The sequence below is a fragment of the Pogona vitticeps genome, chromosome 2 (genome assembly GCF_051106095.1).
Source record: "Pogona vitticeps strain Pit_001003342236 chromosome 2, PviZW2.1, whole genome shotgun sequence".
Taxonomy (NCBI): domain Eukaryota; kingdom Metazoa; phylum Chordata; class Lepidosauria; order Squamata; family Agamidae; genus Pogona; species Pogona vitticeps.
The window spans coordinates 276,900,582-276,923,877 of NC_135784.1; the positions used below are offsets into that span (position 1 = coordinate 276,900,582).

General features: G+C 45.5%; 1 protein-coding gene across 2 annotated transcripts in view; it reads right to left on the reverse strand.

Annotated features, from left to right (window-relative positions):
* The window catches only part of GFM2 (GTP dependent ribosome recycling factor mitochondrial 2), a 41,310-nt gene that overhangs the window by 2,117 nt on the left and 15,897 nt on the right, over positions 1-23,296 (reverse strand). For both annotated transcript variants that reach the window (XM_020804030.3, XM_072992647.2), the window contains exons 10-18: positions 22,290-22,370; positions 20,843-20,991; positions 20,082-20,222; positions 18,847-18,946; positions 18,112-18,301; positions 17,424-17,500; positions 9,854-9,992; positions 9,557-9,742; positions 7,128-7,243 (exon numbers count right to left, since the gene is read on the reverse strand). In XM_020804030.3, the coding sequence (XP_020659689.3) occupies positions 7,128-7,243; positions 9,557-9,742; positions 9,854-9,992; positions 17,424-17,500; positions 18,112-18,301; positions 18,847-18,946; positions 20,082-20,222; positions 20,843-20,991; positions 22,290-22,370 (1,179 nt within the window). The remainder of the gene's footprint in view (positions 1-7,127; positions 7,244-9,556; positions 9,743-9,853; positions 9,993-17,423; positions 17,501-18,111; positions 18,302-18,846; positions 18,947-20,081; positions 20,223-20,842; positions 20,992-22,289; positions 22,371-23,296) is intronic.

Sequence of the window (23,296 nt, forward strand, 5' to 3'; positions counted from 1 at the left end):
GGCCAATGAAATGGTGGAAACCAACCATCTGGACAGGGTCGACGTCGAAGCAGCAGTCCCTTTACGTTGGCCATAATAACACAAGAACAGTCTCTGGACTTTCCTGAAGTCCTTGGTCCTTGAGATATAAAAGGATAATGCACGACGAACGTCCAAACAGTGGAGCGTGCGCTCAATATCTGAAGAGGGTTCAGAAAAAAGAGTAGGTAGCAATAGAGGTTGGTTGACGTGAAAGTCCGACACCACCTTGGGAAGAAAAGAAACATCTGGGTATAACACCACCTTGTCCTTGAAAAATTGGAGGTAAGGGGAATCAGCCCGGAGAGCCGCCAATTCACTAGCCCTACGGGCAGAAGTGATTGCCACAAGGAACAAAGTTTTCAGGGATAAAAACTTCAGGTCACAGGTAGCCATTGGCTCAAAGGGGGGACGAACCAGTGAGTGCAGTACTGTCTGTAAAGACCACTGAGGTAATGGCCGTCTCACAGGGGGTCTCATGTTGGACAGACCTCTGAAGAAAGCTTTCACCGTCGGATGGGAAAACCATCTGGAGGATTGAGACCCCTTGGGTTGGAAAGTTACAATGGCTGAGGTGTACACCTTTAAGGTAGACTTGGTTAAACCAAGATCAAACAGGTGTCTGAGATACAGTAGCAATGTAGATAAAGAGACGGGAGATGCTTGTAAACCCCGCTCTGTAGTGAATTTGAGAAAGCCTTGCCACTTGTGTTGATAGAGCCGCATGGTAGAAGGCTTTCTTGCCTTGTCAAGAACTTCCATTATTGATGGGATATCCTCCACGCTGTCAATTGGAGGGATTCCAGGTCTGGGTGGAAGATCGACCCCGAGTCCTGAGTTATTAGGTGTGGAATGAGGGGAAGCTTGACCTTGTCGATTGCTGTCTGCAGAAGTAGAGAGAACCAAGGTTGTCTGGGCCACCAAGGTGCAATCAAGATTGCTTCTGCTTGCAGCTGGAGGGCTCTGACTACTGACCTCTGAACCAATGGAATGGGAGGAAACATGTAGAGAAGGCCCTTGTGCCAAGGGATCATGAAAGCATCTCCCAACGATCCCGGGCCCCGTCCTGCCCTGGATGCGTAGCGGAGACACTTCTTGTTGGAGTGCTTGGCAAACATGTTGGTTGTCGGAGTTCCCCACCTGTGGCAGAGTTCTTGAAAGATCTCTGAGTCCAGCTCCCATTCGTGATTTTGAGTGGAGCGACGACTGAGTTCGTCTGCAACGATGTTGTCCGTGGTGGCTATGTGGATGGCTACCGGGTAAATGTGCTCCTGGTAGCACCACTCCCAGAGATGTATTGAGAGGAACAGAAGGGACTTTGACCTTGTGCCTCCCTGCTTGTTCACGTAAAACATCGCTGTGGTGTTGTCTGTGACGAGCTGAATCGCCCTGCCTCTCACCAGAGGTAGGAAGGACTTTAAAGCCTTTATGATGGCTAGCAGTTCCAGATGGTTTATGTGCAAGTTTTTCTCCTGAGGGAACCACAGAGCGTTGATCTGATGACCCTCGCAATGGGCGCCCCATCCGAGTGGACTCGCGTCTGTAGTGACCTGAGTTGTCAGATGAAGAGGACGGAAAGGACGTCCCACCAAGAGGTGAGGTCGGAAAGTCCACCATTGCAGCTGCTGTGCCAACTCCGGGGTGACAGTAAGAAGCTTGTTTGGACTGTCGAGGAGTGGATTGAAGAGGGACAGCATCCAAATTTGAAGTGAACGCATCTTGAGGCGAGCATGGGACAGGGTCGCCGTTGTAGAAGCCATGAGGCCTAGCAGATGTTGTGCAAGGCTTGCTTTTACTCTTGCCCTGGGCTTGAACTTTTTTATGGCCCTTACTAGCTTCTGGATGCGTTCTGGGGGCATGAACATCCGGGCGTGCACTGAGTCTAACCTCGCTCCGATGTAGTCCACCACTTGAGAAGGATTCAGCTTGGACTTTTCGTGATTGACGGTAAGACCTAGTGATTGTAACGTGTGGAGAACATACTGAGTGTCCTTTAAGGCCTGATGTCTGGACGTGGAGACAATCAGCCAGTCGTCGATGTAGGGAAACACCTGGATCCCTTGAAGGCGCAGGTATGCTGCCACCGGAGCCATGCACTTGGTGAAAGTCCTGGGTGCTGTGGAGAGGCCGAAGGGTAAGGCCACAAACTGATAGATGGTGTTGTTGAAGAGTAGACGCAGATATTTCCTGTGGCTCCTGTGTATGGTGACATGGAAATATGCGTCTTTTAGATCCAGGACCACAAACCAGTCTCCCTGCCTCAGAAGATGAATGATGGACTCTAAGGTCACCATCTTGAACTTGCGTACCTTGAGAAACTTGTTGAGGCTTCTCAGGTCGAGGATGGGGCGAAGGCCCTCGTCCTTCTTTGGAACCAGAAAGTATCGGGAGTAAAACCCGCCGAGGAGATCCTCTGATGGCACCTTCTGGATAGCCCCTTTCTGAAGGAGAGTCAGGATTTCCTCCTCTAGGATCGGATCGAATGATGTAGGGTTGACCTGTCCTAGAGGAGGCAACCTTATAAACTCCAGGCGGTAACCGGAGGTGATAATGTTGAGAACCCAGATGTCGTTGGTGATGAGAGTCCAGTTGTGAAGGTAAGGAGAGAGGCGGGTGGTGTGGGAGGTTGGCAGTTGAACAGTCAGGGAGTCAAAGGTACTGTTTTTGTTTTCTTCCAGGTGTTTTGAAAGACTGCCTCTTACGGGACGGTTGGGATCTGAAAGCAGTAGATGAAGAGGAAGAAGCCTGAGGAGGGCGTTGGGAAGAATTGCCCCCATAAGGACGGTAAGTACTAGTGGAAGGCTGTTGGTAAGACTGGGTGGTGTACTTTGGACGCCACTGAGGTTTGGATTGTCTAGATGGAGGTTGCACGGAATATGACTTTGCCGTTTTCTTACTTTTATGTAAGTTTTCCAGGTTCTCATCAGTATTCTGGCTGAAGAGGCCTGTGGCATCAAAAGGCAGGTTTTCTACTCTAGCCTTAATGTCCTCAACAATGTTGGCTGAGCGCAGCCAAGCATGCCTTCTCAGAGTGATAAGGGAAGCAAAATTCTTGGACGTGGCCTCTGCTACATGGCGGGCGGCTAGTCGTTGATATTTAGATACTGTGAGAGCTTCCGCATGAGTATCCAGACAGAGCTGTCTAATATCGTCTGGAGCCCTTTGAAGGGCTGGAAGAACCCTGGACCAAAGTTGTTTTTGGTAGGCACCCATAGCCACTAGATAATTCACTGCACGTAAGGTGAACGTGGTCATAGAGTACATGCGACGTGCCAAAATCTCGAGCTTCCTTCCCTCCTTGTTGGTTGGGGTAGGGTGACCTTTTGTAGGGGTCTTAGTAGAACTAGACTCTACTATTAAAGAGTTGGGTGCAGGGTGCATGACTAGGAAAGAGGTATTGTCGCCATGAATCCTATAGAGATTCTCAGTTCTTTTCGAAATCGAGGTAGCATTGGCAGGATGCTCCCAGAATTCTTTAATAAGGTCCATTAGTTCAGGTATGAAGGACAAACTGACTGGATGTGTCCGTTCAGCCTCGATATCCCCGAAGATGAGATTCTCTTCTCTCCTTGGGGACTGCTCAATTGCCAGCTTTAAAGCTTGAGCCATACGGCCAACCATTTGAGTGTAGGAAGAGAAATCTTCCGAAGGAGAGGATGGTTTTAAGTTAGCTGCCTCTGGAGGCAAAGGTTCCCCAGGGATTGGGACTTCTAAGGACACCTCCGACTCGGTGTCGTCTTCCGCATCGGAAGATTCCTCTCCGGGATGCTCCTCCTCCGAATGGTATGGGGAGGATGGAGGACGAGGTACTTTCGGCCCCGAAGGCGTCTTTTTCGGGGCCGGAGGACACTCCTCTGCAGGTCGTCAAGGCGGCAAGACAGGCGGTGCAGTCGGGGCATCCTTCGGCGCCGTAGGTTTACCGGAGCCCGTTTCCGAAGGTCTATTCGGGGATGGGGTTCGACGCGGAGAATGTGACCGAGAGGATGACGAGTAGGAGTACTTAGATCTCTTTCTCCTATGTCTCCTTTCCCTTGAGGTCGAAGAGGACTCGGTAGAAGAATCCCTTCTTCGCCGTCTCCGGTGGGACCTCTTCCGACCCCGACTGTAGTCTGAGTCGGACGGCGAGGAGTCCCTTCGGCGTCGGTGGCCTCGACGGTGCCTGCGTCGGTGACGGGGCTTCTTCGGCGGTGGTTCGTCGTCGTCGGAATGAGAAGCTGGGCGCCGAGGGACTGGTTCTTCGACTGGCTTGGTAGGTCGACCCCGTGGAGGGGGAGGAGATATCGAACGACCCGACTCCGAGAGGAGTGAAGGAGATCGGGTGGTTCGCCCGGTAAGTATCGGGCTGAGCGGTACGCTCTCGGCGCCGGCAACGAGCTTGTCGAGCTGGCTAACCGTAGGCGACTTGCCCAAATCCACCGGTGGCGGTTGGCGAGGTGGAATGGGGGCGCCCAAATCGGAAACCGAATCCCGGTCCCGAGAAGACTCCTCAAGGAATGGAGAAGGCACCGACGCCGAGACAGGTGGTACGACCAGGGTAATCTCCTTGGTCTTCGCCTTAGCCTTCGGCGCAGCCTTGGAGGGTCCCTTCTTCGTTGGTGCCGAGGCTGAAGAAGAGGGCACATCAGATGAAGACTTTTTTCCGGCAGGCAATTTCTTGGATTTTCCTTTGGAAAGCTTCTTGGACACCTCCTTAGATGTCGAAGGAGGGGAAGAGGAGACCAAAGTCACCTCCGAACGAACAGTGGAGACCGACTGGACAGATTCCATATCTGACGGTTGTGAAGCTGACAGAGTGCGATGCCACAGAAAATACTTGAGGCGTTGCTGACGAGATTTTAGGGTCGCCTTGGTGAATTCCTTGCAATGCTTGCAAGAGGTGGGCGAATGGGTCTCGCCGAGACAGAAAAGACAGAGGGAATGATGATCCTGGAAGGGGAGCTTCCCGGAGCAAGCAGAGCAGCGGCGAAAAGGTCCCTTTTTCGCTGACATAAGCCAACAGTTAACAAGCGGCAGAGAAAGTCAGTAATTGAAAGAATCCTGCTGGCGCGTGGCGCCTCAGCGGGAGGTAATAGGCCTCAATCAGGATCAAGCGGGAAGCGAAAGTACTTGCAATGAGCGCGCCAGAGGCAAAGGAAGGTCAGCCGGTCCGGATTCAGGGCAACGGAGATACGGATAGACGAAAGACAAGCCAGGTCAAGTCCAAAAAATCCGAAAACTGCGATAGGAGAATGAAATCTCAAGAGCTCTAACCGAGAGGTTCCAACTCCGCGGGCGGATAAATGGAACTGGGGATTTTGGCGGGCTGCACTTGCGCAGTGCAGGGCAACTCAAACATTGTATCTTTTCCCTCATAGCTCTGGAAAATTCCGAGAGGAACCAGCGCAGGCGCTGTTTAACCCATCAGTGTGGATTCATAGAGAACCACGTTAAAGAAGAGAATAATTTTTCACTGTGAACTAAACTAAAAGCTAGACTATCACCTATAGTAAAGAAAAAAAATACAGTGGTGCCTCACATAACGAGCACCCCGTTTAACGACGAATCCGCATATCAATTCGTTTTTTACTATCGCAAAAGCGATTGCATTTTTGCGGCGGGCGCTTCAGAGCGGCCGCGGGGGAGGGCCGGCCAGACAGGAATCTGCTCCCTCCTTCCACTCAGCCCAGCGCGAAGCGGACTCTGCATCTGTTGCAAGGAGGGAATCGATTTCCCCCCCGCCGTGCGGCTTGCTTCTTGTTTGGAAAAGCAAGCCGCGTGGCCAGGGGGAAATCGGTTCCCTCCTTGCAACTGATGCAGAGTCCGCTTCGCGCTGGGCTGAGTGGAAGGAGGGAGCCAATTCCTCCCTGGCTGGCTGGCTTGCTTCTCATTTGGAAAAGCAAGCCAGCCGGCCAGGGAGGAATCAGCTCCCTCCTTTCACCTGACGCTGGGTCCTCTTCGGGCTGGGCTGAGCTCAGCCAGCGCGAAGGGGACTCACCGTCGGGTGGAAGAAGGGAGCCGATTCCTCCCTGGCCCGCCGGTTTGCTTCCAAAGCCAAAAAGGCAGGGAGAAAGTGCAGGAAGTTTGAACTTCCCGCGTTTTCTCACTGCCTTTTTGGCTCCAGAGAGCTCCGAAGCTGCCCATCGCGGCGGTGGGGACCCCCAGGGAGGTCTCCCAGGGCTTGCACGCCACCATGGGAGACCTCCCTGGGGGTCCTCGCCGCCGCAATCGGTGCCTTCAGAGGTTTCAAAGGGCTTTCCCCGACATTGGAGGAAGCCCTTTGAAAGCTCCAAAGGCAGCGGAGCGCCGGGCGGCTAGAGCAGGCCAGGCCCTTGGCCGCTCACCCCCGGCCACGCGGAAACAGCGGAGGGCCGGGAGGCTAGAGCAGGCCAGGCACCAGGCCGGTCGCCCCCGGCTGCGCGGAACCAGCGGAGGGCCGGGAGGCTAAAGCAGGCCGGGCCCCCGGCTTTGCACCGGTAAGTCCTTTTTAAAAAACCTTTCTGTGTGGGTTTTGGAGGGTGGGTTTGGACTGGGGGGGTTATGTTTCTGTGGTGTGTGTGTGTGTGTTTTCACAGCATTTTCGCGGCGGGCGCTTCGGAGCGGCCACAGGGGAGGGCTCCCCTGCCGTCGTTCCAAAGCGCTTCAGCCGGCTGTGTGAAAATGGGGGCTTTGGGAGGACCGCGGGGGAGCCCTCCCCCGCGGTCCTCCCAAAGGCCCCATTTTCACACAGCTGATCAGCGGTTCCAAAATGGCCGCCGCAACCATTTTCGTGCGCTGCCCTCGCTTACCGAGGCGGCGAAAATGGCGGCGCTACGAAGGATCTTCGCATAACTGTGAGTTTTCGCCCCATAGGAATGCATTAAACAAAGTTTCTATGGGGTTTTCCCTCCCGCATTGCGATGTTTCCGGATAGCGATGATTAATCCGGAACGGATTAACGTCGCTATGCGGGGCACCACTGTATTGACTACAGAGTTTAAATGGCCATATTACAATCCAAAAATCTGCAGATGCTGCTGCCACAACAGTGTGTCCTACAAAAGTGTGATAGGTTTCCAACAAACAGAATCAAAGAGGGTAAAGGAAAATTATTAATACAAATGGTCTTGACATTTGTACTATTTCACTCATACCTTTTGCATGCAGCGAGAAACACAAGCCGAAATCATTGTTGGGGATGTATCAGAACCTGCTGTCACTGCATACACTGTCACTACGACATCTTGAAGTGGGAATCCCAGAAGGGGTCCTACAAGAGAAATAACACATTGGCATTTGAACACAGAATCCTGTGGGATTTGTCCCATCTATTTTGTCTCAGTTCCTTACTCAGTTGGGTAAGGAAGAGAGACACGAAATAAAGGAGAGCAGCACAGACCTACATTTATATCCCTTTGCATATGTTTATATTTTGCATTCAGGCTTTCTGATCCCTAAGATGGGAGTTCCCATCTTGACTAAGGGAAGAGATTTCTAGCAATGCTTGTGTCAATTTTTACAGGATGCTGGAATTTTCTGTTGAATCTTTTAAATCTAATCAAAGTTACAGTAGACCCTCTACTTACGGAATTAATCCGTATTGGAATGGTGTCTGCAAGTCGAAAAGTCTGTAGGTCGAATCTCCATTGACCTACAATGCATTGAAAACCGATTAATCCCATAACCGGCGGTTTTTATTCTATTTTTGTTCCATTTTTGGTTTTTTCTGGTCTGTAAGTCGATTCTCCAGCTGCAAGTCGAATCTAAATTTTGCAGCCAGAGAAGTCTGTAACTCGAAAAGTCTGTAAGTCGAGCTGTCTGTAAGTCGAGGGTCCACTGTACAGGCTCCACTACCCAAAGCTTTGCTACCTGTAATAATCTCTACAGAAAGCTTATTGCGTTCTAAGCTGCTGATAAAACCCAAAATCAAAAGGTCCTTGTTTTAACATTGTAAAGACACAACACTTCATGTTCTTCATTAACACGTTTCTGGAAATGCATACTGTGCTCAGCTATTTTAAAACTAAATTATAGTTTCCACAGCACGGAAACGGCATTGGTTTCCCTGCTGGGTAACCTATTTAGGGAGGCCAATGCGCAAAATGTTCTTGCTTGTCTTCCTTGATATCTCAGCCACCTTTGATACTGATGACCACGATATCCTCCTGGGGAGGCTCTCTGAGCTGGGGACTGGTGGCCTTGCTCTCGCTTGGCTCTCCAGTCCTTCTTGGAGGGCCGTCCTCAGAGAGTGCAGCTTGGGGAGAATGTATCGGCCCCATTGTCCCTCAGTTGTGCGATCCCACAGGGTTTGATCATCTCCCCAATGCTGTTTAACATCTATATGAAGCCGGTGTGTGTGTGGAGTCATCCGGGAATGTGGAGCTTCATGTCACCAATATGCTGATGACACCCAGCTATACATCTTTTTTCCGTCTGCAGTGGATGGCGTTCCATCCCTTGGGCGCTGCCTGGAGGCCATTCTGCAATGGATGCAGTTGAATGGACTAAGGTTGAACCTGGACAAGACAGAGGTCCTGTGGGTGGGTGGCTCCAATGTTAGTGGTTTGGGGAACTCCCTCTCTTTTGAGGGGGTGACTCTCACCACAAAGAATTTGGTTCACACTCTGGGAGTCCATCTTGAACCGGCGCTTACCATGGAGACCCAGATAGTGTCTGTCGTTCACTCTGCCCATTTACATCTTTGACAGATTGCCCAGCTGCATCCCTATTAGATGCAGATACGGGGGGCGTTCACCACACTGGTCCATGCATTCGTAGTCTCAGGAATAGACTATTGTAACGCTCTCTACATAGGGCTTCCTTTGAGACTGATGCGGAAGTTCCAAATGGTGGGAAAAAACTGGTGGGAAAAAACTGGAAATCAGCCCTTCTTGGCAGTGGCCCCTTGCCTCTGGTACAACTTATCTGTTGAGATTTGCCTGGCTCCCTCGCTGAGGGCCTTCAAGACTAGCTTGAAGACATGGCGATACAGGCAGGCCTTCCCTACAGACTATTACCTAGTCTATCTCCCCTTTTCTTTTTTTCTCTTTCTTCTTTTTCTTTTTTCTTTTCTTCATTTCCCATCTTGGATTCTGTGTTTAATCTGGATTTTACCTTAGTTTATTTTTATGTTACATGTAAACCACCCAAAGTGGACACGTTCTAGATGGGTGGTATATAACTCTAATAAATAAATAAAAATAAATTTCAGAATATTAACCTACAACCGGGAAAATAAGGAGATAAGACATTCAGTAAGTCGCCAGGACTCTTATCACCTCCTTCCAGAATCAAGCATACCATGACTCTTCCCCTCAACTGACTCTCCCTAGCTACTTGTTTACATTTGTTCCACTACCTCAACAAACCTAAAGCTGCTTTTACCCAGGGTACAGCCTCTGAGTGTATCCTCCTTCATAAAATTGCTAAGGATACAGAGTTCAGGTTCTGGACAACATTGCTATATCTGCTTAATGCACACACATATTTTATTACTAAGAATTCCCTATGAACGTTCTTTATAACGTTAAAAAAAAACCCAAGTCTAATACATTTAAAATAAGTGTTGAAATGGCTCTTTTACCTTGCATGTATGAGTTCCTAATTCCAGTTTCTATAGCTTCACAAAGGTCTGGTTGAAGTGACTCATGGATGTTCTCAGCATATTCAATGATTGGTGCCGTTGCTGACATTTCTCCCACCCACGGTCTCAGTCCCATTTCTACAGTGACCTGGTGTCGTTTTTCTCCTATGGTTCTGTCCAGTGTATCTGTGATGTATTAAAAATACAATGAACAATGTGCTTTTAAAAAGCTAGCATGTAAAGTGTTAATTGCCAGCTTTCAGTCATTAACTTTAAAGACCTTAACAGTGAGCTTACCTGCAGCTTGAACTGAATTTTGGATAGTTTCTCGGTAAGCTACTTGGAGAGGTCCAAGGAAGGTCTCAAGTCCATATTCACGTCTGATTCGATCATGAATGATCTCAATGTGCAGCTCTCCCATGCCACAAAGAATAGTCTGGCAAAAGCATAAGAATGATCCTTAACAGTTATATCAAAAGCACCAGCTCTATCATAGCTTGTTCTTTTTTTTAATGCTTATTACTTCATTCTCTTTTAAGCCACAGTACTAAGTATGGGTTGACTGCAAATGGGGAAATTACTATGCAGTAAGCAGAACATACTAACCAGTAATTTCAATCTATGTTAATGGACACTGGTTGAAATCCAGTAGTATACTGCAACTGGAGTAGGCCCATTGAATCAATGGAACTTACGGAGGAACTTACCAAATTCCCACTGATCTCATGGGTCTACTGTAGTTCCAACTTAGTACTGGAATTCAGCCACTGTTTACTGAGCTGAGCACAATGAGGACCCTCTACAAAAACATTGACTAAAATCCTGTTGCTCGGCTTAAGAAAATTCATATTTTTTAGTCCACTCCTAATTGAGAAATACAAAGTCGCCATCCTGATTCTTGTGGGTGGGTTCCTACATACCAAGCCAATAATGACATATAACAATCCTTACAGGGCTTTCGCGATAAGTGATTTTACTAGCTCTACACCTACAGTGAATTTTCAGGGCCAAGTGCGGATTCGAATGCTGATTGCCAGAGTCCTAATCTGTCACTCTATCTGCTACGCCACAATGGTGTACAGTGGTGCCTCGCATAGCAATCACTCCGTATAGCGACGAAATTGCTTAGTGATGCTGTTTTTGCGATCGCAAAAGCGATCGCTTTGCGACGGTCCCTATGGGGGAAATTCGCTTTGCGATGATCGCAGGGAAGCGATCATCGCAAAGCCCCCATTTTCGGCCAGCTGATCAGCTGTTTCAAAATGGCCGCCGGGTAAACAAAATGGCCGCCCGCTGTTTTCAGGCACGGATTCCTCGCTTTAGAGGCACCAAAAATGGCGGCGCTATGGAGGATCTTCGCTTAAAGGTGAGTTTTAAGCCCATAGGAATGCATTAATCGCGTTTTAATGCGTTTCTATGGGCTTTTTATCTTCACTTAGCAATGTTATTGCTTAGCAGCGAATTTTTCTGCACGTATTAACATCGCTAAGCGAGGCACCACTGTAGTTTCCACATTAGTCATATCTTCTAAACACATAATTCTTTAAAATTTACTTCCTAAAGTGAATTAAATTATAGACTTACAAGTAAAAAGTTACCAGTTCCAGTTTAGTTCTGAAAATGAAGTTGCAAGACTTATATTACCATTATCTACAATAGTTTTTTTCCTATACTGTATAAAAAAATCTCACTCTCACTTAAAAGGACCTAGCCGCCTTGAGTTCTTTTAAGGAGAAAAGTGGGCTAAAAATATTTGGAATATTTTAAAAAATAAATAAATAATATTTGGGTAGTGTTCTAGTAAGTTAATATATGTTTCTAAGGTCACATTACAATAAAATTTGGTTTAAAATGGCAGGTTACCCACCTGTAATTGTAGTTCTTTGAGTGGACCTCTGTGATTCACACCCTGGGTGATCCGCGCCTGCGCGGAGTCTCATCGGAAAGTTCTAGAGCTTCTGCGGTAGCAAAAAACACATTAGAATAAGGCCCCTCTCCCTCATATAAGTACCTTGATGCCAAGGCTCCCCTTTCAGTTGTGTCAACCACCGCTACATTAAGCAGAATGGCATGACAGTGAGGAGGATGGGTGGGATGTGTGATTCACAGAGGACCACTCAAAGAACTACAATTACAGGTGGGTAACCTGTCATTCTTTGCCGCCTCCGTGAATCACACCCTGGGTGACTAAAAAGCTGTCTTACTCAGAGGCAGGGTGTCATGCCAAGGTAGAGGCTAGAAGAGCACGTCTAAAGGCCGCATCAGATTTCTGTCAGAGATCAAGTTTATAATGCCGGATGAAAGTGGATGGCTGTGTCCAGGTGGCAGAGGCGCAGACGTCTGGAAGAGGTATGCCATGTAGGAATGCTGTAGAGCAGTGGTCCCCAACCCTGGGCCTCCAGATGTTCTTGGACTTCAACTTCCAGAAATCCTGGCCAGCAGAGGTGGTGGTGAAGGCTTCTGGGAGTGGTAGTCTAAGAACATCTAGAGGTCCAAGGTTGGGGACCACTGGCATAAAGGTCACCACTGCTCTGGTGGAGTGAGGGCGAATCACCTTCAGGACTGGTTTGCATGCCACTTGATATGCGAGGTGAATGGTTTAAGCGACCCATCTAGATATAGTTTGAGACCTCACCTGTCGACTTTTAGTAGGGAGGTTGGTGACTTATGAAAAGTCGAGGTGAATGCCTGAAAGGCTGGGTGTGTTGGACGTAAAAGGCAAGGGCTCGCCTAACGTCTAAAGTACGGAGGATTCTTTCTTGTGTTGTGGACAGTGACGGGAAGAAGGAAGGATAAACAGCTGAGAGAGATGGAACTGAGATAAGACTTTGGGGAGGAAAGAAATATCCATGGATAGTTTGACTTTGAAAAAAACTGTAAATAAGGACAGTCGTGATGTAAGGCCGCTAAATCACTAGCTCGTCGAACTGAGGTGACGACAAAGGAAAACTGTTTTAAAGGTAAGTAGCCATAAATCGGTTGAAGCTAAAGGCTCGAAAGGAGCTTTAGTAAGTTTTTGCAGTACTAGTGTTAGTGACCATTGCCAGAAAGGTGGGCGGGTATCTGGGTAGATATGAGATAGACCTTTAAGAAAATGTTTCAGTGTTGAATGCTTGAAGAAATCAGCTGCCGGAGAAACAGGGGGCCGATAAGAAACTATGGCGGAGAGGTAAACTCTCAAGGAAGAGAGGGAAAGGCTGCTAGACTTGTGATGAAGCAAAAAACGTAGAACAGTAACAAGTGATGGGTTGACAGAAGGCAAAGAAGACGCTTCAGTGAAAGATTTGAATATGTTCCATTTATACAGGTACTGTAAGCCTTTCTAGTGGAGGGCTTCTTTGATTGACGGAGGACATTCATTAGTGAGGTGGAATCCTCCACGCTGCCAGGTGCAGAACAGGTAAGTCTGGGTGGAGTACTTGGGCATTGTTCTGTGTGAGGAGGTGGGGCAGGCGAGGGAGGTGGTGAATGTCTGATGAGAGATTGTGAAGGACTGGAAACCAGGGTTGTCTTGTTAGCTATAACTATGGCACCAGGTTTGTCTTGTTGTAGGTGAGCCACAACTTTGTGGAGAAGTGGGAATGGTAGAAAGAGGTGAGGGTCTTGGGCCATCGGCCAACAAATGCATCTCCTTGGGAGTGTTTGCCAATGCCAACTCAGGAGCAGTACTGTTTGCACTTCCGATTCACACGGGAGGCGAAGAGGTCGAGAGTTGGTTTGCCCCATCGTTCGTATAGGAGAAGAAAAACTGACTGGTCTAACTCCCATTCGTGAGCTTGAGAGTTCATGCGGCTGAATAGACGGGCCAAGTCGTTGTCATGGCCAGCAATGTGTAAAGCCTTGAGGCAGATATGATGTGCTAGGCACCATTCCCAGAGGTCGACTGCTAAATAGAGAAGACTTGGGGAGTGGGTGCCACCTTGTTTCAGAATATAGTACATCGCTGTGGTGTTGTCGGTGGCAATTTGTACCATCTTTCCAGTGAGTAGATTTCTGAAAGCTTTGCAAGCTTTTATTCGTTGATGTGAAGCAATCTCTCTCTGGAAGTCCACTTTGCATGGATTTTGAGAGATTTACAATGAGCTCCCCAGCCTGTAAGGCTGGCATTGGTGGTGACTTGTATTTGCGGTTGTGGTTGTCAGAACGGCCGCCCAACGGATAGGTTGGGGGGGAAGTCACCACTGAAGTTGGGAGGCTAGTTCTGGGGTGACCTTTAAAACAGCAAGGGTCTGTGAGCAGTTCGAAGAGGGCAAGAAACCACAACTGAAGATATCTCATCTTGAGACATACGTGCTACACTACTGACATTGTAGAGGCCATGGGGCCTAGTATACGCTGGATAGTCAAGGCAGGTACAATAGCATGTGGACTGAAAACTTGAAGTACTGCAGTGAGATTTTCTCTCTTGTCTGGAGGAAGAAAAGTGCGAGCTTGTGTGGAATCTGCCTGAGCCTATATAATAAACAATCTTCGTAGGTTTAAATTTTGATTTTTGTTCGTTAACAGCGAGACCAAGATCGCGAAGGAGGGCAAGGGTGAAGTGAGTGTCCCTTTGGGCCTTGCGACGGGAATGAGTTACATCGTCGATATATGGAAATATGAGAATTTTTTGCAATCTGAGGTACACAGCTACTGGTGCCATGTACTTGGTGAATACTCTTGGAGCTGTTGCAAGGCCGAAAGGAAGACTTTTGAATTGGTAGGCTTGTGATCCTAGCTGAAATTGAAGGAATTTTCTGTGCGAGGGATGTATGGAAATATGGAAGTATGTGTCTTTGAGATCTATGACAGTGAACCAGTTGTTTTTGCCGAGTAAAGGGATAACTGATTCGAGGGTAACCATATGGAATTTTGTGGTAATGATGTATTTGTTTAACTCTTGTAGGTCTAAGATAAGGCGAAGACCTCTGTCCTTTTGGGTATGGTGAAATAGCGAGAGAGAAACCCTTTGTTGTGTTGTAAGATGGGTTGTATGACGTCTTTGGAGTAAATTTTTTATTTCCTCGTGTAGGAAGATGGTGGAGTGATGATGTGTGTTACCGGATGAAGTTGAAAGAAGTGGATGTGGTAACTGTTATGGGTGATGGACAGTACCCAGGAATCTGTAGTGATGGATTCCCAGACACATAGGTGTTTCCAGAGGGCAGGATGGGTGGAGTACTGTGCAATCTCGGTCATGGGAGCGTCAAACACGATGTTTGGATTTGTGGTCATTGCACCTAGTAATGGGTTGTTGGCAGCGTTTATTTCTTTGATTTCTGAAATAGGGTGTATAAGGTGTTTTGGAGGATCATGTTGGAATTTTTGATGTGAGTTGTACAGCCGTTTCCACTGATTTTGTTGGGAGCGTTGTTGGTAAGATGGATAAACTCCCCAATGTCTAGCTGCTGATCTTTTCTTTTGCATGTTTTCCAAAATATCATCAGTTTCAGAATTAAAGAGGCCTGTTTCATCGAATGGAAGGTCTTCAATACGTGCGCCAGCTGTCCTTAGCCAAGAGAAACGACATAAGGCTACTGAAGTGGCCACTGACTTTGCTGTGGCCTCTACCATGTGCCTAGCAGAAAGCATCTGTTATTTCGCAATGGAAAGACCTTCTTGTAGAAAGGTATGGGTGAGTACTATTTTATCTTCTGGTAAAGATTTGATAAATGTTGACGTATTGTCCCAAAGGAAATGTTGATATGCACCCATGGCTCCCTGGTCGTTAGCGACATGCATGGTGAACGCATCTTCCCATTGCGTCAATCCTTCTACTGTCTATATTTATGAGGGTTTGTCGATTTCGAGATCTGGATTGTGAGGCTTTGACAAAAATAGAGTTTGGAGCTGATTGTTTTTTGAGAAATAGAGCTCCAGGATCATGGATTCTGTAGAGGTTATTGATTCATTTAGACATGGTATGGGAAGACCTGGTTTTGTCCAGGATCATTGAGCGGTGCTGAGTAGAGACAGAAGCATCGAGATGCATACTGGAGTAGTTGTATTTTTAGAGACTGGGTCGTATAGATGATCGGCCAGTTTTGTCGAAGGACGGTAGATTTGGAGATTGAGAGACTTAGCCATACAGAGCATAAGTTGGGTGCAAGTTTGGAAGTCTTCCACCAGTGATGTTGGGTCATCATCGACAAGGTCGGATTCCAGTGAGGTAAGTAATACTGATGGGATCTGAGGTCTGGATCTGTGATCAAAATACAGTGGTGCCTCGCTTAACGGGCGCCATGTTTAATGAAGAAATCGCATAGCGATGAAGATTTTGCGATCGCAAAAGCGATTGCACTGCGATGTTTTAAATGGGGAAAAATCGCTTTGCGATGATCGGTACCATTTCGCTTACCGATCATCGCAAAGTGATGATTTTTTAACAGCTGATTGGCGGTTCCAAAATGGCTGCCAGATAAAAAAATGGCCGCCCGCTGTTTTCTGGGACGGATTCTTCACTTACCGGGCAGCGAAAATGGCCGCCCTCTGGAGGATTTTCATTTAAAGGTGAGTCTGAAGCCCATAGAAACGCATTGAAGGGATTTCAATGCATTCCTATGGGCTTTTTAATATCGCATAGCGACGAAATCGCTTTGCAGTGATTTTTGCTGCACCGATTATCGTCTCTATGCGAGGCACCACTGTAATAGGAACTGCATCAGGAGTCGATGGTTAGCCGATCGGCTCCGTCATCCCATTCGGGTGATTGGGAGCAGAGATGATGAGAGGGGATTCCGTCATTGTCAGAAGGCAATAGAGATTGATTCGGTGGTTAGTTGAGACTGCTGAGAAATGACTGCAGCTTTAAATTTATGCTGTTTAGGTCTTTTAGATTGAGAAGGCTCCAGAACCGAAGAGGCTTCGGTGGATATTTGACGTTTAGTGGAGGGCTTCAATATCAAGGATTTCGGTATTGAGCACTTCAATTTATGGGTTTCTGAAGTGCTAGACAAAGTGGATGGAGTGTCAGAGTGGGATGATGTGGCTGATGGAAGTTGTTTTGAGGGTGCAGAAAGAGCCTTCTCCATTGCTTTGGTTTGTGAGGTAGCCTTAAAAGGAGGTTGGGCCATTTTGGTTGGTTGAAGGGATTGTTCCCAAAGACAGAGTTTTAATTTGGATAAGTGAGAACAGAGGACTCTGCGCTTGAAGTTCTCACAATGCTGGCAGGAGGATGTTTTGTGTGCCTCTCCCAAGCAAAAAAGACACTTGGCAGTGCCGTTGGAGAGTGGTATTTTGTTATCACACACCACGCAGTGTTTAAATGGGCCCAAAGAGGCCATGAATAGGAGAAAATAATTGGAGGAGAAAAAACGATGACTGGGGGGGGGGTGCTGCAGCCAGGGGCCGAGCAAAGCAGAAAGGAAAAAAAATCTTTGAAGATAATGAATTGAACTAAAAACTTAAAGGAAAAAAGATTGATAAAGGGAAGGAATCAAGAATAAACTCTTTTACTCACAGAAGCAGAAACTATGAGGCTCTCAACATGGCGGTTGAAAGAAACTGAAAGGGGAGCCTTGGTGCCAAGGTACTTATATGAGGGGGGTGGTGCCTTATTCTAATGTGGTTTTTGCTACTGCAGAAGCTCTAGAACTTTCCCATGAGGCTCCACGCAGGTGTGGATCACCCAGGGTGTGATTCACAGAGGCTACGAAGAACTAGCTTTTTAACTTTTTTCAAAAAATGCAGAAAAATAGCATCCAAGAGTTTCCTAAGGCTGTTCAATTCAAGTCTGTAATGGAGAATGATATAGCCTAAATGGCTGCAAAACTTTTTTGCAATGATTAAAATCAAATGTAGTGATTAAAATTGTCATTACAATACTATCAATGAAACACAGGCCATACAATATTAAGAGAAGTAGCCTTAAGGATATGGCAGATCTTACTTGTCCAGTGTCAGCATCTATCTTGACTTTTAAACTTGGATCTTCTCGCTGTAAACAAGCCAAGGCATTATCCAGATCTAGAACAGAAATATGATGCATAAGTAACATATTTGCTTTTCATGTCAACTCAATGGTAGAAGCAAATATCTGGAAAGTAATGACAGGAGAAGAGAAGTGATATTCAAGTAAAAGATCCATTGTCACCAATCATTCTTGTACATCATCTATCTGAAAAAGTAATTTTAGTCCACTTTTAATTGGACTAGGATTTTATTAGCAAATCTGTGACTACAGATAAAGCTACTTTGCACAGTCTGCTCATATCCCTGTACTGCTACATTAAAGCTGCTATTTTGGGATCTTTGTGTAGAAGCTGAATTAGGCCAATAGTCTAAAAACAACTGGTAGTTTATACACCACAATCACCACATTCTCCATCAACTGCAGTTGGCGCCAGAACAGGCACTGTTGTAAATCTTAACTACATGGCGTGCATCAGTAAACAGAAAATACAATTTCTACAGAACAATACACAATCTAAGAATATGGTAACAGCTGTTTTAATAAGCAAAGTTCTTCAGAAAATCTTAATTTCACATTGTGCCTATTGATAAACAGAAAACTCCATTTGTTCAGTGAAGAGATCGACCCATTACAGGACCAGGTGTTTTCAACACCAGTGTCTTACCTGCTTGCCTTGCCATGGAAGGTGGCTCAATTGTACAAAAGAAGACAGGGTCTGGAATCTCAATGCCAGCCAAGAGGAGGTTCTCTGTTCCACTGGTATGACCGCACCTTGACCCCACATTTCGGCCAGCTTGTTTTGCTGCAGCCACTGCGGAAGCCTTGGATGAAACAATGGTGTCTCCAGTAGCACTCTAAGGCATGCCAAACATCAAGTGAAACAAGTCTAGTCAACATCTAATTAATTGGTTTTCACCATTCAAAAGCAATGATTGAAGTTCCTAATTCCTCCATTCAAAGACAACCCAATTAGGGATGACAGAAATTTTTAAAAAGTTCTTTATTTTGCACTAAACAACTTTCTCTAACGGTTGTATTTGCCAATACTAAAAAGAAGTGAAACAAAATTTATTTGATGGTGTTATTTCTCACTGGAAAATTAAGCCTTATATGCCACGCTACCTGTAGCTACACTAAAATTTTCTAGCACAGAACGAAAAAAACATATCCCATGAAATGGATTAAACCAAGAAAATTATTCAACATTGCCAATTTCCCACTGGGGAAAGCGTAAGTCGATCAATAAACCTGTTAACTTCCTATGTTAATTTTCATGGAATGCTAGTAATAAAAGTAAAACAGCAATAGTAACAGTAATAATAATACCCCACTTTTCTCCTGAAAAGGACTCAAGGCGGCTTACAGTATAAAATGTTTAAGAGTTATTTTATTTCTTCACCTCTTTCAACCCAACAGTCAGAACAATGTTGCCAGCTGTTACTGACGGGATTTCTATTTGTTGGTCCGCAAAAGGTAGAAGCAAGCGACTCATTCTCTCTCTGCAAAGGATGAATGAAGTTAGACATTACACTACAGTACTTATAGAAACATCTGTGAAGAAACTGATAAATTGAGGGAACATGGAGCCCATCTTGAAAATTCAGACTTCCCTGTCAGTGCCTGGGAATAGCTGGCTGGGAAGGTGAGGCACAGTAACGAGAACAGTGTAACACCTGCAGTTTATCTCTTGAAAGAGAAGCCTTCAAGGCCAAGTTGGCTTGTTCCCTGGTTCTATACCCCAGTGGTCCTCAACATTGGGCCTCCAGATGTTGAACTACAACTCCCAGAAGCCTTCTCCGCCACCTCTGCTGGCCAGGATTTCTGGGAATTGAAGTCCAAGAACATCTGGAGGCCAAAGGTTGGGGACCACTGCTATACCCAATGGGAAATGATTTCAGCTGTGTGAAGGGGGCAGAACATGCTCTTGTCTTTGTGAATGTTTGAGGAAACTTGAAACCCGATGGGTGAGGTCCAGAATGTGATATTTAACGTACGAAAAGGAATCCAAAAGTTATTTTAGTTGGCTTAGCTTGCCTCTCGGAGATGCTATCCTCAGTTGCTGTTCTGTCATGCTGGACCTGGGAGGATGCATTCTGTTTATGCTTCAGAACTTTGCTGACTTTATGCTGATATGTGAATATTAGGAAAATTAGTTTAGTTTTGCTATTGTCTGATGTGTTCTCCTGATTATCTCAGCTTTTGACCCAAATTATCATTTTATTTTTTTTTTTGCTCCACGTACTTTTTGAAACCTTTTTGGAAATTTTGCCAGGGTATGTGTGCTATCTTTAATAAAATATAAAAATATCTCCAACCATCCATCTGGATTTTTGGTTCCGAGGGCTTGTAGTACTAAAACCAAGTCTCGCCTTGATGAGCTACTGGACATTCTGGTATTTTTATGTGGTATCAGTTGTAGCTTGCAAGGTAGGCACCGTGGTTCTGAGTGCCCAGCCTTGTGGATGATTCTTGGACCACCCTGGAAGCACTACATAGTCTGGGTAGACTGGGGTGTTGCGAGGCACTGGAGCTAGGCCAGTTCCCTAGTGGCTAGAGAGGGGCTCCCTGAACTTGGCAACCATCACAACATCCATATGGCTCAGTTTCCACACTTTCTTCACTCTTTTTACTCACTTGCAATTTTTGTTAATATTATAGACAGCTGACTGAGGCTTCATTGTGCCAGAGTAGATGCGTAAAAAAACCAGTGGTCCACGCTGCTTGTCATGGACAACTTTAAATGCCAGTGCACACAAGTCATCCTTATACCACTGCCTAGAGAGACAAAAGAAGCCATAGGGGAGTGATTCTACAAGAACAAATTGCATAAGATTTAGCAGCATGCTTAGTAATGCAGAACTCAGTACTTACTGATACAGGTAATTCTAACACCAAAATTAACATGGCATTTTCCCTGAATAATTGAATATACATTTTTGGTTCTAATCTGCTCAACTGAAACAACAGAACTGCTTAGTAGACTAAAGTAAGCGTGTGAGCCATCTCCAATGAACAGGAATTACCACAGGGCTAAACCATGCATATGCACTGTCACAATTAGCTTATTCCTTCTCAAGTTTGTTCTCTACGTGCTTTTCATATCCATGTATCCAATGGTGTTTTTCTTGTTAGGATCCAGCCTGTTATTTATATCTGTTCTCCATAAGAGGTTAATCTACAGTCTCCATGTCATAGCTTTCCTAATTTGTGCTTAAATATCTTTCCCCTCTAATTTATTAAACCATTTCTGTAACACTTTTTATTCCCAAGTCAGTTTACAACCTGTATTAAAACCCAGAAGTATAATAAAGTGGCAATATAATAATAAAATACTTCATTCAAATCACAAGGGTTAACTTATTTGGGTGGTGAAGGAAAAAAAGCCTCTTACTCACACAAAGTCATAATTGCATTCATTTGGTGCAGGAAGATACCTGGTGATTGCATCTAACAAAGGCTGAACACCTTTATTTTTCAGTGCACTTCCACAGAACACAGGTACAGCTTTCTGAGCTAGGGTTATTCTTCGTACAGCAGAATGTAACTGTAGAAGATTCAGTTTTAACATATAATTACTTAAAATTCAGTTTAATAGGTAGATCAGATGGATGCAAAAACATAAACAGATCAAATATCAGCTGTGAATCAACAGTATATCTGACTTAGCCTGCTGCAACATACTTAACAGTCTTATGGTATCTTAAAAAGTAACTTTTAAAAGTCTGGCATAAGGTTTTGTAGACTTCTTCCACCCACTTACTCAGATGCATTGGAAGAAACAGATTATAATCCACAAAAACCTGGTAGTCTTCAAGATACCACAAACCTTTTCCTTTGAACTGTGAATCACATCTTTAAATGGCATTCTGTTCCGCTTACAAATTCAGGAGAGGAGAGAAGGAAAACAAAAACTTTCATCATGTTCAAAAAGCCATGCTATTTGGAAAATGTCAATACAAAGTTCCTTTGTCTACACGGAACATGCTGGGGCCTCTGCATTCTGGCATGGACCAAGACTGGCACAGAAGAGAACTATCCTGAAACCTGGAGAGACTGGGGTGATGATGACCTATATATTCACTGTTTCTAGGTGATGAAAAAAAGATTGCTCACTGGCTAATTTCCAACAGATTAATGCCCATCTTGGATGGACCTAGTCTAAAAAAATTCAGCTTATAAACACTTACATACACAAATACTTAAATATATAAACAAACATTTAAAATACCTAAATAAATTGAATAATGAAACCTGTAAGTTAAATTCTCCAGCCACACCTGCTGTTGTCTGAATTTTCTCTTTACCAAAATACAGTGGTGCCTCGCTTAACGAGCGCACCATTTAACGACGAATTCGCATAGGGAAAACATTGCATTGTGATTGGTAAGCGTTTCGCTTACCGATCTCCGCATTGCAATGTTTTTTAAACAGCTGATCGGCGGTTCCAAAATGGCCACCGCATCCGCAAAATGGCCGCCCGCAGCGTTTTCGCACCCTGCCCTCGCTTACTGGGCAGCGAAAATGGCGGCCAGATTGAGGATTCCCCGCATAACGGTGAGTTTTCGCCCCAATAGGAACGCATTAAGCCTGTTTTAATGTGTTCCTATGGGGTTCCCCCCCCCGCATAGTGACGAATCCACATAGCGACATTAATCCTGGAACGGATTAACGTCGCTATGCAGGGCACCACTGTAAATTCACAGATACCGTAACCCCATCACTCTTTTCTAACCACTGAGTACTCTTTTGCACCACACATCTTGTAAGTATGGGAACAATTAATCTGTTCAATAATGTTCAATAATATCCGAATCAACATAATAAGCAATCCCAGCCACATACCGCATCAGCTGGTAATGAGTCAAAACTCTCGCTAAAATTCCCAAGGACCAGTTCAGCAAATTCATCATCCAGATCTGCAACCTTACAAGAGAGAATACATTTCTACCATTATGCACTATTTAAGTTAACCCCCTGACAGTTCATTTTTATCTGCCAAATGTCTATACTCAAATAGCCAATTGGGGGATGAAAGAAAACTCTATAAATAGCTAAAATTAGTTATAGAGAATTTTAAATCAATAGCAAATGGACTGAAAATTCACAGAATTCCTAGTTTAGGCTTATACAAATATATCAATCTTAGACTGGTAAAAACCATAGACAATGAGAACTATGTGTGTGGGGGGGAGGGGGGGAATCAAACAACTCTCAAACAAGTTGGCAACAATTTCCTCAGAAAATGAGAAGGCAAGAATTAATCTACCAAGTAGCAGTCACAGTACATTAATAAGGCTTCATCTACCAAACACAGACCATTGTTTATTATACTGAAGGGCTAAGCAATGGACTACGAGTGGAGAACCATAAAAACACTTTGAGCCACTGTTACTCTTTCACAGCCTACATTCTCTCACAAGATTCTTCTAAGGAGGAGAGATAACTGCAAAGAGAGCTAAAATAAAGGGGGGGGGGGAAGAACTTTGTTCCAGGTGAGGGTGCAGTTGGTTGAGATTATGAAAATAGAAAAGATGTGCCTATTTGAGAGCAGCTAAAAAGGCTTGGGTAGGCATGAATGCATATTTGCTCTAGAAAATGAATGGAAGTGGTGTTGCATTTTGTTTAGGACTAGATACTTCGGAGATTGTTTTATCAGAGTTCCCAGGTCTCTCCGGCAGTGGTTGGATGGACTGTTTATGTAAAAGCAAAGCAAATCAATATGTGCTTTTTATATACCGCCACATAATGCTTAAAACTCTCTCTGGGTTGTTTATAATTTAATTATGCAGAAGGATGGGAGGCTGAGCCAGTTACCTGTACCCAGGATTGAACTCAGGTTGTGAGCAGTC